At 48.7% G+C, this 14,712-nt stretch overlaps 1 protein-coding gene across 1 annotated transcript in view; it reads right to left on the bottom strand.

Moving 5' to 3' along the window:
* The window catches only part of TGM3 (transglutaminase 3), a 41,128-nt gene extending 26,640 nt beyond the window's left edge, over window positions 1-14,488 (bottom strand). Inside the window, exons 1-4 of the mRNA XM_082428507.1 lie at window positions 14,360-14,488; window positions 1,571-1,735; window positions 984-1,226; window positions 258-376 (exon numbers count right to left, since the gene is read on the bottom strand). Coding sequence (XP_082284633.1) covers window positions 258-376; window positions 984-1,226; window positions 1,571-1,735; window positions 14,360-14,366 — 534 coding nt within the window. The 5' untranslated portion in view covers window positions 14,367-14,488. The remainder of the gene's footprint in view (window positions 1-257; window positions 377-983; window positions 1,227-1,570; window positions 1,736-14,359) is intronic.
* Window positions 14,489-14,712: the final 224 nt, after the last annotated feature.

Genomic DNA, 14,712 nt, shown 5'->3' with positions numbered 1-14,712 from the left:
AGTTATGTGTCTGTTTTTCCCACTAGATTGTGACCTCCTCAAAGACAGGAAATATGTCTTATCCATCTCCTGTATCCATAGTGTGCAGCTTGGGACCTGGCACATAGTAGGTCATCAGTAAATGCCTTCTGAATGGATGAATGAACAGAAGGCAGGCGAATGGACAGATTTGGGAACTTCCGCCTATCTGTGGGGCCAGCGGCTGAGCTTCTTGGCTATGATAGGGACATTACCACCAGGCTTTATGATCTTTTTACCTGTCCATAGTTCCAGCCAATCGTGCTAATGTAACTTGCTCCTCCCATGAAGATGATGCCAGAATCTTCCTGAACATACTCCTCTCTCTCATCATGGTTGCTCATAAAGACACTATCGGCTGTTTGACACAAAAAGCAGATATTAGGGGTTATAGAGAGGACTATAGAGACCAGTCCTCCTCTCAGTCCTGAGTACCCTCCTGGGGGCTGGAGCAAGCCCCACCTGCAACCCTTCACCCAACCTCCACTGAGGAGTGAAACCTTGGGCTATAATGCTTCCACCTCACATTATGGGAACTATGAGCTTGAAAAAGAAGCTGGGATGACCTGAGAATCTGAAAATGAGACCCCTGGGAATGAAACACTTGCTTCTTCAGGCACACGCTATCTCCACGCTGCAGAATTGTGCTGTGGTCATTACACCATACTATACAGTTTTCAAAAGCTCATGAGATCCCTGCAATAGCTCCAAAAATAGCAGGACGTCCATTTAATGGTGAGGAATTTGATGCTTAGAAGGGTAGATTGACTGCCAGACACACAAAGCTGGTTAAATGGCAAAGCTGGACTCAAACCCCTGGCTTCTGACTTCTAGCTTCTGTGTTGTTTCCATATTCCACAAACTTTCCCTAATCAAACCTGAGCCCATGAAAATCATTCCCCCCATCTCCTTTCCATGGGCATCGCTTAGCTGATGGCTGGGAGTGTGTGTGGCTAGGTGCCTACCTTGCAACCAGGGGTTAAAGAGCAGTATGAATGTTCCAAGTTTCAGAGTGGAGTAATTGCCCTCGGAGGAGATATGAATGCTCAGCGTGTACCTTCCTATGGGTGCCTTGGCAGGACTGAGGATGGAGATGCTCAGAACCTTGTTCTTGTTGTACATAAGTTGTGCACCCCAGCCAGTGCCACTTATCTTGTCGGAGAGTGGAAACACAGCCTTTGTCTTGGTCGACTCTGAGGGGTAAGGCCCTGTAAAAGAAGGCATAGGACAATGGAAACCAAGTAGTGTTGGCCAGACTGTGGGGAGAAACCAAATTCCAATATAACTGCCGGGGCCCTTTGGGAGACATCATACAATGAAGCATTGTGTTATGGCGCTGGAAGCAGCTGGAGAGACCACGTGGGCCAAATCCCTCTTGATGTGAAGACTGTGACCCTCAGACTCAGAGACAGGCAGAAACTTGCTCAAGGTCACACCAAGTCAATGGTAGAGCTGGGCTAAAGCCCGGGGCCACCACCACCACCATCCCTTGGATGCACAGCCCCAAGGTCTACTCAGATGTGTGTTGGCTGGGGGAGCAGGGAGCAGGTACCTGTGGAAGCTGTGAATGTCACTTCTCTATGGCTGAGACTTCGGTATAAGGTCACTGACATGTAGAAGAGTTGGCCTCTCCGCACGATAAGCTCCTGGCTGAAGAACTTGTCTGTGTGATGTGCCTGCCCATTGTCGGCTCTCTGCCAGTTGACACTCTGGAGTTCTAAAGCCGCGAGACAGAAAAGAAGACTTGAGATCCTCAGAGGCAAGGGATGGTGGTGTGGGGGAAAAGGTGTAAGTTACCAAAGAGACTGCTTTTGGACAGGGCTCGCTGGGGAAGAATCTTCTAGAAAGAATCACATTAAAATGCAAGCATAGCAAGCACTTTACAACCTATTCCCATCTGCCTTTTCAGGCTGCTGAAGCTCTGCACACACTAGTCCCACGTCCCTCTCCACCTGGCCAACTGTCACTCAGCCCTCAAAGAAGTAGCTTCACCCAACCAGCCAGGAGAACTGAGTAACCAATTCTGTCCACTTTATCCTCCTTCCTTTGTGGATGGGGGCTCACGTAGAACTGGGAGGAGGCTACTTCTCTAGAATCCATCACCCTGGTTTGGCTTCCTTGCTTTTTCCTTTGTGTCTTCCCACATACCAAGTGTCTTCTATCACTCCAACACCCAGCAAAAGTTTAGCTGTGTCATCTGTACTTTATATGTGCAACACCTCGGTGTTGGCCTGGGCATCTGATGCTGAGGAGGATAGTGTAACCCTGACAAGCATTTCGAGGCTGGAGATTGGGCAATCACTGGCCTGGAAGGTCTTTCAAATGCTCACTGGCAAGAGTGGTCTAAGGCCATGAGATCCCTGGATAAGACCCTGAGGACTAACACCTCAAAATCCACCCCCAAACTTCTCAGGTGGTTGTGAAGGTGAGGGAGCTAAGCTGAGAAGGGTTTCAGAGAAGAAAGATTCCAGGAGATATGAGGAGTTTAGCCGATTTAAACCTTTTGAGATATTTAATTCCTTTGAGTTACATTTGAGATGTTCACCAACCATTCTTCTGCAAATGAAAGTGGTCTCTGTCTTTATGATGTGGCCATGGCTATGATGGGAGTGGGGTAGCCCATCCCAGCACCAGGCACAACTCTTGTTTATAGGTGTCTGTCTGTGTTCATCAGAATGTGCCTTCTTGAACTTTATATTCTGATGCCTAGCACATTGCTCTACTGTATTAGGACAGTTAGACAAACAACTGAGGGAATAAATGAACAAACAAACATAAAACTAATGTCATGCAATGACTATCATGACTAGAGCTCTAAATTTAGTCTATAAGGAAAGGTGTATATGGGGTATTCGTTCAATAAACATATAGAGAATACATATTATTTATAGGACACTATGTAAGGCACAATGTTGGGGTGTGAAAATGTATGAAAAGTGGTTTGAATCCTCAAAGAGCTTCAGGAGTGCATAAGACAACATGTCAGAATGAATGGTGGAATGAGGTAAATCCAATCTGCCCCAGAAAAGGTGTCTAGGAGTTGTAGGTAAGAATCACTTTCAGTTATAGGTATCAGAAAAAATTCATTGAAAATGCTGGGCCTTGAAGGAAGAGAGAATTTTGTCAGGTGCATTCCAGACAACAGGCAGAGAGGCCCAGGAGATCAGGTGTCTCATTTGGCTAGAGCAGAGGCTTTGCACAGAGGAGAAAGGGGAGGCGGGGAGGGCGTGGCTCCAGGGTGGGCCTGGGGCTGGGGGCTCCCATCCAAGCAACTCCAGAGATGGGCAGAGGCTCGTAAGAGACACTCTCTTGAGTGGGATGCAGACTCTGGGGTGATGAGCCAAAGGCTGCTGCTGAAGCAGGGCTCAGGAGGTGATCTCACCTCCACTTGGAGTACTAAAGATTCATTCATTCAAATGTCCACTTGTTCATTCATTCATTGAACAAATGGTTATTGAAAGAATAAATTAAGTTTTTCTTACTCAGGGAAACTAAAACATTCATGCAATCAAAAATATCTATTGAATGAAGGGCAAGGCAAAGGGAGGGAAGGTGGGACAGAAGAAGATGAATGCTCCTGTACGTAGACATTGAATGGCAACAGCTCAGATCTCAGGCACCCTCTGGCAAACATCAAGCTCTACATGACTTGCAGAGAGCTGGTTTGCTAAAAGCTAGGACTCTTTAGGGCAATGTCCCCACCTTTTAAACCCCTGCCTCTTATGAACTGTGCTCACTGCTTTCTGTGCATGGGATTCGGTAGAGCTTTACTCACTGTCTCGTTTCAGAAAAAAGAAGAGCTCTTAGAAATGTGTGGTCTGGGCTTCCCTGGTGGCGCAGTGGTTGAGAATCTGCCTGCCAATGCAGGGGACACGGGTTTGAGCCCTGGTCTGGGAAGATCCCACATGCCGCGGAGCAACTAGGCCCGTGAGCCACAATTACTGAGCCTGCGCCTCTGGAGCCTGTGCTCCACAACAAGAGAGGCCGTGATAATGAGAGGCCCGTGCACCGCGATGAAGAGTGGCCCCCACTTGCCGCAACTAGAGAAAGCCCTCGCACAGAAACGAAGACCCAACACAGCCATAAATAAATAAATAAACACAAAGTTAAAAAAAAATAAATAAAAAAGATGTAGAAATGTGTGGTCTGAGGTCACACAAGCCTCCCCGGAGATTCTTCTCCGTTCCCAAACCCTAAAGGATATGTGCCTTCTCCCCAGGAGAAGCTTATTATTCTTGACCATGGACTCTTTGAGAGCAGCAATTATGTCCCCAGACAGCCCTCAGTCAAGCACAGGGGTTAGGAAAGAGCGGTGGCAGGGATTCCCATCTATAGCCAGCTTCTGCCTTCCCTCCAACAGGCCCACCTCCTTCTTTGCTGTGCCAAGGGTTATGCACTGTTTGCTATACTTGTGCCAATAACGGAGGCGTCTCCACAAGTAACAAGAGTTGGCAAGGACATGGAGGAAAGGGAACCCTCCTACACTGTTGGTTTGGAATGTAAATTGTTGCAGCCACTATGGAGAACAGTACGGAGGTTCCTCAAAAACCAAAAACAGAGTTACCATATGATCCAGCAATTCCACTCTTGGGTGTATATTTAAAGAATACAAAAATACTAACTCAAAAAGATACATGAACCCCAATATTCACAGCAGTGTTATTTACAATAAAAAGATAGGGAAGCAACCTTAATGTTCATCAACAGATGAATAAATAAAGAAGATGTGGTACGTATATACAATAGAATACTACTCAGCCATAAAAAAGGATGAAATTCTGCCATTTGCAACAACATGGATGGACCTGAAGGGTATTATGTTTAGTGAAATAAGTCAGATAGAAGAAGACAAATACTGTATATTATCACTTATATGTGGAATCTAAAATAAAAAATGAAACGAATGAATATAACAAAACAGAAACAGATTTACAGATAGAGGGAACAAACTATGGTTACCAGTCGGAGGTGGGGGGGACAAGAAAGAGTTAGGGGATTAAGAGGTACAAAGTACTACGTGTAAAATGAATACATTCCAAGGATAGACTGTACAGCACAGGAAATATAGCCAATATTTTATAGTAACTTTAAGTGGAGTATAATCTATAAAAATATTGAATCACTATGTTATATACATGAAACTAATATAATATCGTAAATCAACTACACTTCAACTTAAAAAAGGATTTGTATGGAAAAAAGATGAATCAACATGCAAAAGTACACACAGCCAGTTTACATAGGTTTGCTTAAGTCCTGAAAAATAAAACGATTCTAACTATCAAAAAAATAGTAGAGATGTCTCCCTTTCATGCCAGAACACAGTGGCTTGTCTGCAGGCAAAATGATGAAGAAGACTGAGCTCCAGGGCGCCTTGGCTGCAGAGACACCGAAAGGAGACGAAGGGCACTTTGCACGCACTAGGTGAGGTCCTGGGGTGACTGAGATGGTCATCTCTGCCTCTCCCAGCGTGAGCCCCGGCGTGAAGGAGTCTTGCTCCTTCATGGGTGCTCGTGGGACATGCAAGGCTTCTCTGAGCTGGAGGGTGAGGAAGAGCATGACACATTTGTCATCAGTCTCCTATGTGTCAACTGCTGTTAACAGTACACAGAGCACCCCTTCAGGTGCGGGCAGGAGGGACACCTGAGCTCTTACTGCCGGAAGGGCATCGTGTGTAACCTCTGTGGCAAGCGAGGACACGCCTTTGCCCAGTGTCCCAAAGCAGTGCACAATTCCGTGGCAGCTCAGCTAACTGGCGTGGCCGGGCACTGAACACCCGCCTGCCTGCCAGGGTGAACACAGAGCCAGCTTACCCCTCTTAAGTGCCAAACCTTTTTTTTAAACCATTTTTTGACGTTTTTGAAGGAGATCAGTGTTTGTTGAATTGAGAACATTGTTGGCCCTGGATTCTGTCAGGGTGTCTATCTTTTGAAGCTCATCCCGTCCCCTTTTAACTTGCTGCTTCTAATCTCTGTGGTCTGAGAATTTGTGAAACCAGTGTTGTTAGAAGTGTATGTAACCTGAGTCAATAGGCTCTGAATGGTGGCCAAGGGCCTCTCTTATGGCATTAAAATGCATGGACTTTGTGACAGTGCTTTCAGTGGCTCAGAAGCTATTCTTCACAGAATCATGGAATCGAATCTGGAATTTTCCTGCTGGAAAGGACCTAAAAATTGGTTTAGACCAATCTGCTGGTTTTCCAACAGATGAAACAGGACCAGAGAGGTTAAATGACTGGGTCAAAATCACCTAGCCGTCTGGTGCCAGAGCTAGCCTAGAGTAGAGTTCCCTGACCCCAAGCCCGGTGCTCATTCCACTACCTCTCACACCTCACAACATTTTCCTCAACACTTGAGGGCCCAGAAAGTCTGCTCTTTCCAGAATAATGAGCCCAGAGGAATGCTAAGAAATCATCTGGGGAAGGAAGCGGAAGATTTGGCAGGAGCTTCAGAATACTTGGGAGATACGGAAGGGACAAAGGAACATAATCCAGGGGGTACTCATTGCCCCCTGGGGCACCGTATCTGGATTAAAGGGGCCCTGCTCCTTTGTGGCCTTCCCCTTCCCCGTTCATTGCCACCAGTGAGAAACAGAGGTGCTCCTGAGTAAAGAAAGGTTTACATTTGCATCTTAGCCTCAATAGCTAGCGTCCCCAGAGAAGCAGCTGACTGGAGCTCATCTGCAACCTCCGGACTCTCAGGAGAAAAACGGAATTCCAAGGGAGCGGTTAACTCTAAAATGTACTTGCAAAATAAGCCAAGCTAGAGGGCATTGGGTCTAAGTGTTATCAGGTTAAAGTAGAAAAGACAGTACACTGCTTTTCTTTTAGTTTTTGTCTTTCCTTTATGTTTTGCTATTTCCTTGTGGCTTAGAATGTAAAATCGAGTGTTTAAAGTTTTGTTCTGAATAAATATTTACCTTTTATATTGCTAAAAAAAAAAACCAAAAACAGTACACAGAGCACCTTACACCTGTCATCGATGAAATCTTACAGAAACTGGAAACTGAGGGGGGGATTAGCAGATACACACTACTATATATAAAATAGATAAACAACAAGGTCCTACTGTATAGCACAGGGAACTATATTCAATATCTTGTAATAACCTATAATGGAAAAGAATATATATATATATATATATATGTATAACCGAATCACTTTGCTGTATACCTGAAACTAACACAACATTGTAGATCAAGCATACTTCAACTAAAAAGAAAAAGAAAGAAACTGATACCTTATTCGAGGTCATATACCTAATGATTGGCAGAGCCAGGATTCTGAACCCAGGTCTTACTGACCTTCCCTGTTGCCGTGGTCCCCGGTTCTCCACCTGGGAAGGGGACCCTGGCAGGACCTTCAGTTGAGAAGGCACCCAGGTGGTGAGGAGCCCTCACTGTGCATTGTCCTCCCTTCTGGCATTTGCATCCTGACACGGAGGAGAGAGTGAGCCCCTGGAAGGGGAAATGTGTTCCAAAGGGCATTCTGCATGGGAGGTGAGTAGAAGAGGAGCATCCCTGCATCCCGAGGGGGACGGCATGTTGAGTGCACGCTCACAAAGCCCCCAGGTGGTTCCTGCCCCCCTCGGTCACCGCCCCACTTGTGAGCCCTAGGATCGTTTCTGCCAGCCCCAAATCAAGGATCTGATGATCCTGTCTGTGGATTATCCAGGGCCTTTGTTCTCCCACCCACCACCCTTTGGCGTAGCACTAATCACAGCCAGAGTGTTCTAGAAAGGATAGGGCAGGGAGTAGGGGAGGTGCACAACCATCCAAGTTTCTTCTTGAGTTTACAACGTCATGGATGTTTATGAGCCTCAGAGCTGTTTTTTACACCTGCCTGGATGAAGGGCAGGGATGAAAGGAGTGTGGCTTCGTCCTTACAATTGACTCATCAACACAGACTCTCAAAAACATCAGAGGGAGAAACCTTGGAGACCGAGCATCTCCCCACACCCTTATTCTGGCTGTGAGGACGTGGAGGCCCAGGAGGTGGTTTGCCCACAGTGGGATGTTTCTGAACTCTCATCCAGGGCCCGTCTCACAATCCCACACCACCTCCTTGAGTCACTGCTTAACTCTACCGTCAGGCCCGGGGCAATTTCCCCAATTTCTTTATCCTGAGAATATCAGTGCCACCAGCACCACTAATGTGGTAGCAACTGACAAATGTCTATCCCAGTATTCACTTGCTCCTTCTTTCTTGGTAATAAAATCCCCCATGTTAATGGCCAGGCTCCCCTGCAGCTGGGGGTCATGTGAATGAGTTCTGGGCAATGACTTGTAGGTATAGTGATGTGTATTAACTTCTAGGAAACCTCTTTTTTTTAAAAATTGAGGTGAAATTCACCATTTTAACCATTTAAAGCATACAGTTTGGTGGCATTTAGTACATTCACAATGTTGTGCAACCATCACCACTGTCTAGTTTCAGGACTTTTTCATCAACCCCAAATATATTCCCCACTCATCTGCAGTCACTCCCCATCCCCCCCTAACTGCAGTCCCTGGCAACCATTAATCTACTTTCTGTTCCCCTGGATTTGCCCATTTTGGTCATTTCATATCAATCGAGTCACACATGTATGTAGTCTTTGAGTCTGGTTTTTCACTTAGCATAATGTTTTCAAGGTTCATCCATGTGGTAGCATTTATCAGTAGCTCATTCCTTCCTTATGGCTGAATAATATTCCACTATGTTTATATACTGTATTTTGTTCATCCATTCATCAGTTGAGGGATATTTGGGTTGTTTCTACCTTTGGGCTCTTGTAAATAGTGCTGCTATGAACATTCATTTGCAAGTATTTGTTTGAATACCTGTTTTCAATCCTTCTGAGGAAACCTCTTTTTCAAAACAGTTGGCAAATGCCCTTAGCCTGCTTACTTCCATCTTCTTCCACCTGCTGCCCAGGGTGTGGGTGTGATGTAGACTCAACTCTAGACCACACATGCCCTCAGGACATCAGAATGGGGACCTGCACAGAGCCCAGGCCCCTGGGGATTGTGCAGCTGCCCTCTCCACCAGAACGGCCTACCTCCAGACCTATTGTGTAAGGAAGAAGTAAACTTCTGTCTTGTTTATTTCTCTAAGCCATTGTTATTTGGGGTTCACTGTCATTCACAGCTAAACCTAATTACATATACCTGATAATGTAACCTCCCCTTGTTCTGTGGTCCACCTTTGGCAGGGGTAACATGAGAAGCACAGAACAGATTCCAGATTGTGAAAGCGGGCTCACTAGGCAACTGTCTCCATCCTTATCAGCTGGGCTCTGTAATCGAGTCACCTGCAGCAGGTGGGGAGGATGACTTGGTTGCAGGTGTGGGACTAGGGTTTTCACCTGCTGTTCCCGGGAGGACCACAGAGAGCTGCTGGCAGGTGCCCATCACATAATGATACTCCAGGGGCTGCATCTTCCCCGCCTGCCCAGACCCTATTCCTTAGTTCTCTTCTCTAGACTAAGATTATTTTTAATCTTACAGATTTCTAGAGTTAATTAGGGCTGAGAGATATATTAAAAATCATCTAGCCAAGTGTCTTCAAGCTTTTTGTTAGAGACTTCATTGATACAGAAATACATTTTGTACATTGTTTACACACATGGGTCTATAATTGACGTAAAGTTTCACAAAACAATACTAACCCTTACTACGTACAATGCACTGATATTTTCTGTTTTTTTTTTTAAATTTGCTGATCACAATCCACTAAACTGATTTCACAACTTGCTAATGGGTGACAACTGGCAGCTTGAAAAACAGTGATGTGATCCAATATTCCCATATGACAGGTAAGAAAGCGGAGGCATTGGAAGGGGAAGCCATCTGCTGAGGTCACAGGGTAGCTTAGAGGCCGAGCTTGGCTCAGAAACCAGGTCTTAGATCTTGGTCACTGGTGGGCTGTGAGTCATTCCCAACACCCGCCTCAGCCCCAGGCACCCGGATGTTTCCAGCTCCTGGCAGGGTCCCCACTCGCTCCAGCCCTCACTTCTTTCTCTCTCTCTAGCCTGTGCTGCTTCCCTTCATCTTTCCCCCACATGCAGACATTTTCTATCCCTGTGCAGCACGGGTGGTACAATTTCTTGGCACCCAGGTCGTGGGGAAATGGGGGTTCCCTGGGTGGCTGATTGAGGGGCTGGTTAGGATCCTGGGATGAATGAGCCCTGAACCGGTGGCCCGAGCAGCCTTGAGCAAGGTCTCAGCATCTCTGTAGAAGGGGACAGTGAAACCAAACATCCTTCCTTGTAGGGTTTTTGTTGGGATCCCACGTGTGCCCGTCACTAGGACCTGGGCCTCTGGCAGGGGGATACAAATGCCTTAGGATCCCACACATAATGGCACCAGCAACACAGGATAGAGGAGGGTTTGAGCCTTCTCATGGGCTGCCATTGAGGGCCTCAGATGTGCAGACACTGCTAAGCATGTGTGAGCATGTGTCCGCATGTGTCCTTTCATAGTTACAAACCCTTCTATGTTGTCATTCTCATTTCACAGGTGAGCGATTTGAAAGTCCAGTCAGGTGATGTCACTTGCCAAATATCACTTGCTCAGGCAGAGCCTGGCCCGAGCCCAGACTGGGAGCCGGTGCGGCCTGACCACACACAATTTCCACGCTGCCACCCTGCAGCCAGCTGAGGTCGTGTGGTGGCATGACCTGGGCACGGTTCCAGGAAGCTGCCAGAGAGAAAGGGCCACCCACAGCCTCCTCCCCGCCTCGACATTACATGGTCAGCGTGAGAGGAGAGGAAGGAAGAAGGATTCTGGACGCCCTTCACTTCCAGAGAGAGTTTAGAATCTCTTAGACCCTCACTGAGTACGAGGATCACTTGGAGAATTCATATTGGCCTAAGCCCCACCACTGACCCATGAAATCAGGATCTCTGCGTTAGGGACAGCATTGATTTTTTTCCCTTAAACTCTCCTGGTGATTCTAATACAGAGCCAGAGCCGGGACTGAGACTCACTGCCTTAGGCCTACGTAGCGTTTACACTAATCAAACCTAGAGGGGTGGGATAGGGAGGGTGGGAGGGAGGGAGACGCAAGAGGGAAGAGATATGGGAACATATGTATATGTATAACTGATTCACTTTGTTATAAAGCAGAAACTAACACACCATTGTAAAGCAATTATACTCCAATAAAGATGTTTAAAAAAAAAAAAAAAGCTCCTTTCCGTGAATTCTCTCCCCTGAGCCACACAGCTGCTCTGGGAGGGAGGCAGTGGGGACAGTCACCATCTCCTGTTTACAAAGGAGGAAAACAGGCTGAGAGAGAGGAGTGCAGACTCCTTCGGAATCCCCCCTCAGCCCCTACCAGAGACCTGAGGCCCCATTCCTCACTTCAGCAATAGGGGAAAGCATTTCCTCACTTCAGCTCACACTCCTCACCTCACACGTGGGCCCTGGGGAAGAGAACGATTGCTCCATCTGCGGAGCGCAGCCCAGCAGGGTGGAGGTTGAGCCGAGAAGTTATCTGAGGTGAACAGAGCAGCACGGACATGAGCGCGGAGGCTTGGAAATGGGGAAAGAGCCGCTGGCATCCCAGCTCCCAGGAAAGGGTTTCTGTACAGACCCACAGCCCAGAACGGCACGGGTCCTCTGCAGATTGGGGCTTGAGGCCAGAGAGGGTAAGTCCCGAAGCCAGTGCTCTGCCCGGCAAAGCGGCCGGCGGGAAAGCTCACCATCCCAGTGGGACAGGGCGTCAGTCCCCAACACAGAGGTTCTGGCCTCCTGCAGGCAGAGGTCTGCATCCAGGTTTGAACCCTGGGGACTCTGCCTCTGACCCAGGGCCTCCGAGTGGCTTTGAGGATGGGGAACGATGCTTCCCCTCCACACTGGGCCCGGTGTCTGTGTCCACAGCCTGCATTCCTGTCCGGCGCGGGGCTCTGGCCTCCGTGCTCGGCAGGCAGACGGTGCCCGACCACTTTGTGCAGAAGGCTGCCAGGCCTTCCTCCACCACATCAACCCCCACCCCGGGAAGCAGAATAACCGCACATCCCGGATTCCAACACGAACCTTAACTTGGGAGCAAGACGCAGCCCTCTCAGACCAGCACACTGCGACCCTGATAGTCCCCTGGGTCACACGTGCCCAACCACCCACGTTTCTTTTCCTGTTCCCTCTGCCCAGAACACTCCTCACCCTACAAAACTACTTTTTTAAAAAAAATTAATTAATTTATTTTTTTGGCTGCGTTGGGTCTTCATTGCTGCGCGCGGGCTTTCTCTAGTTGCTGCGAGCGGGGGCTACTCTTCATTGTGGTGCGCGGGCTTCTCATTGTGGTGGCTTCTCTTGTTGCAAAGCACGGGCTCTAGGCGCGTGGGCTTCAGTAGTTGTGGCGCACGGGCTTAGTTGCTCCACGGCATGTGGGATCTTCCCTGACCAGGGCTTGAACCCGTGTCCCCTGCATTGGCAGGCGGATTCTTAACCACTGTGCCACCAGGGAAGTCCCCACAAAACTACTTCTGACTGAGTCCAACTCATCGTCCATACCAAGTGCTACCTGGGTCCCAGGGTCTTTCCTACACCAAACCATGGCCAAGATTAATCCCCTCCTCCTCTTGGCCCCCTGGCTCTTTCTTGGATTTGTAACACAGCCTAATGACAATCCTCTTCGAGCCCCACGAGGGCAGAGACCGCACCTCATGATCTCTGTGCTCCACCGCACCTCGTGGCTCTTTCCGTGGGTGTCCAGTAAGTGAACCCGTTCATTCAGGAACCATTTACTGAAACCTGCTCGGCTGAGTGACCGGGATGGGCCAGAAACTCAGGTGTGAGAGCTTCAAAGGAGTGAAGGTGTTTCCCTGTCTCTCTTTTTAAAAATCTGATTTTCTCTGAACTGACCATCGTCCACATTCCACTGTGACCTTAGAACATCTGGTGGATCCAGAAGTTGAGCCTGAAGAGCTCAACTCCATGAGTCACAGGCACTGACACACTGGGCCCCTCAGGATGTCATGCAGGTCTCCCGGTGGGCAGGCTGCTGTGAGTGCACATGCCCCCGGAGGGTGAACCTCTGCTGGGGCCCATCGCTCTCTGTCCCCAGGTGCCCTTTCATGGCGAGAGAGCTGTCAGTTCTGGAAGGAGCCTGGAAGTCTATCCATCTCAAGCCCTTTGTCTTGAATCGGGAGCCTGAGGCTCAGCGGCAGCAGAGCCTCAGGCTCCAATGAGGAACCAGGTTCAGTACTGCTTTCCTGTGTCGCAGATGTCACCCGCACTCATGGATAAGCTCGGCTCTGATAGTAGGACACAGTGGAAAGGGTGCTGCTAGAACCGAGTCTGGGCCCTGCTATCAACTTTCTGTGGGAGCCCAGTACATGTCTGTACCTTCCTGGGCCACCATCTCCTCCAGAGGGAGGGAGATGGCCTGGCTGACAGCTGGCATCCCCTCCTGCTAAAATCTACAGGGTCCAAAGCTCCCCTTCGTAGCAACCCAGCACTGCTGCGTGTTCACAGGAGGAAGCTGGGGATAAGGGAATGGTCCTTTTTGCTGCCACCCTGTCCTGGTCTTTGTGACTTCTGAAGTCACCAGCATTGCCCTTTGGCGTCGTGCTCAGCGATGTCTTGGGCAAGCCTTCCTGCAGCCCTAGCCACCATTCACAGCATTTTACCGGTCTGACGCTTGCCTTGTTTGGATTTGGTGTAGCTGCCAACCACTAGGCAGAGCACCCACGACAGGCAATAATTAGCTGCTTAGCAGGGGCGCCGCCCAAGCAGAGCCCAGTCCTCAAGTGACTGCAGAGCCGGCGGACCTGAGCTCCCCAGCCGTGAGTTTTCCGCCCCTTCCCAGGTGCCGCTGGTGGGAACTGTTCTCGGCACACCTGCTCCTCTGCCCCTGGCGCTTTCAGGTCACCAAGTAGCTTTCAGAGAGCTTGCTGGTGCTTCTGGACGTGTAGTTTACTTAGGAGCATTCCGGCGCTGCTGATGGTTTCTTTTAAATCAACTTACATGCTGTCACTCCCTCCCTCCCTCGTAGCCCTGAGATGCACTTTTCTTTGCCAGAGTGACTGACAGCTGGTAAAACTGCACGGAGAAACCCAGAAAGCAGGTACCAGCTGGCTTGAAAAGGCAAAGCTTGTCCGTCTGTCTAAGGGGACGCGACCTCCAGCTGCGTTGAAGACCCTGCCCATTATTCAGGACTCCATCCCAAACATGCTCTTATCCCTGGGACCATGCTAGAAGGACTAGGCAGCCACTGAGAAAGAGAACCCTAAAATACCAAGGCCTAGCCTTCAGAGTTCCCAAGGCAGCTGTCCCGAGCTGGACACTCTTGCCTCTCAGTCGGCCCAGAAGCACGGGCGTCCAGCGAGGACTGGCAGAGAAGAGTCCATGTACTCACCAGGCATGTTTCAGCTTCCTCTGTCTCCTCTCTGGGCTCGTCTGGGAATGGCACAGATGGTGTGGGGACATCGGCTGCTGGGCTCACCTTACCATTTATAGAAGCCTCTCCTACACACCCCAGTTAGAATTCTAATGAGGTGGGTGTGGCACCAGGTCATTCCTGTAGTACCTGTAAACGTTTCACTAACGACATACTTGTCACCCAATGGAAGGTCATGCTGCTTGTGCAAGACCAGCTTGGGGAGAAGAGGGGAGATAAGAAAAACAATGCAGAGTTTGATTTTATGATTTTTTCCCCAAGATGAACAACTTCCTGGATCGTAGGGTTTAGGAAATGAGGTCATGCTTTTC

Source organism: Balaenoptera physalus (assembly GCF_965194825.1).
Source record: "Balaenoptera physalus genome assembly, chromosome: 16".
Taxonomy (NCBI): Eukaryota; Metazoa; Chordata; class Mammalia; order Artiodactyla; family Balaenopteridae; genus Balaenoptera; species Balaenoptera physalus.
Note: the sequence above shows the minus strand (reverse complement) of the source record. Positions and strands in the feature narration are given on the sequence as shown.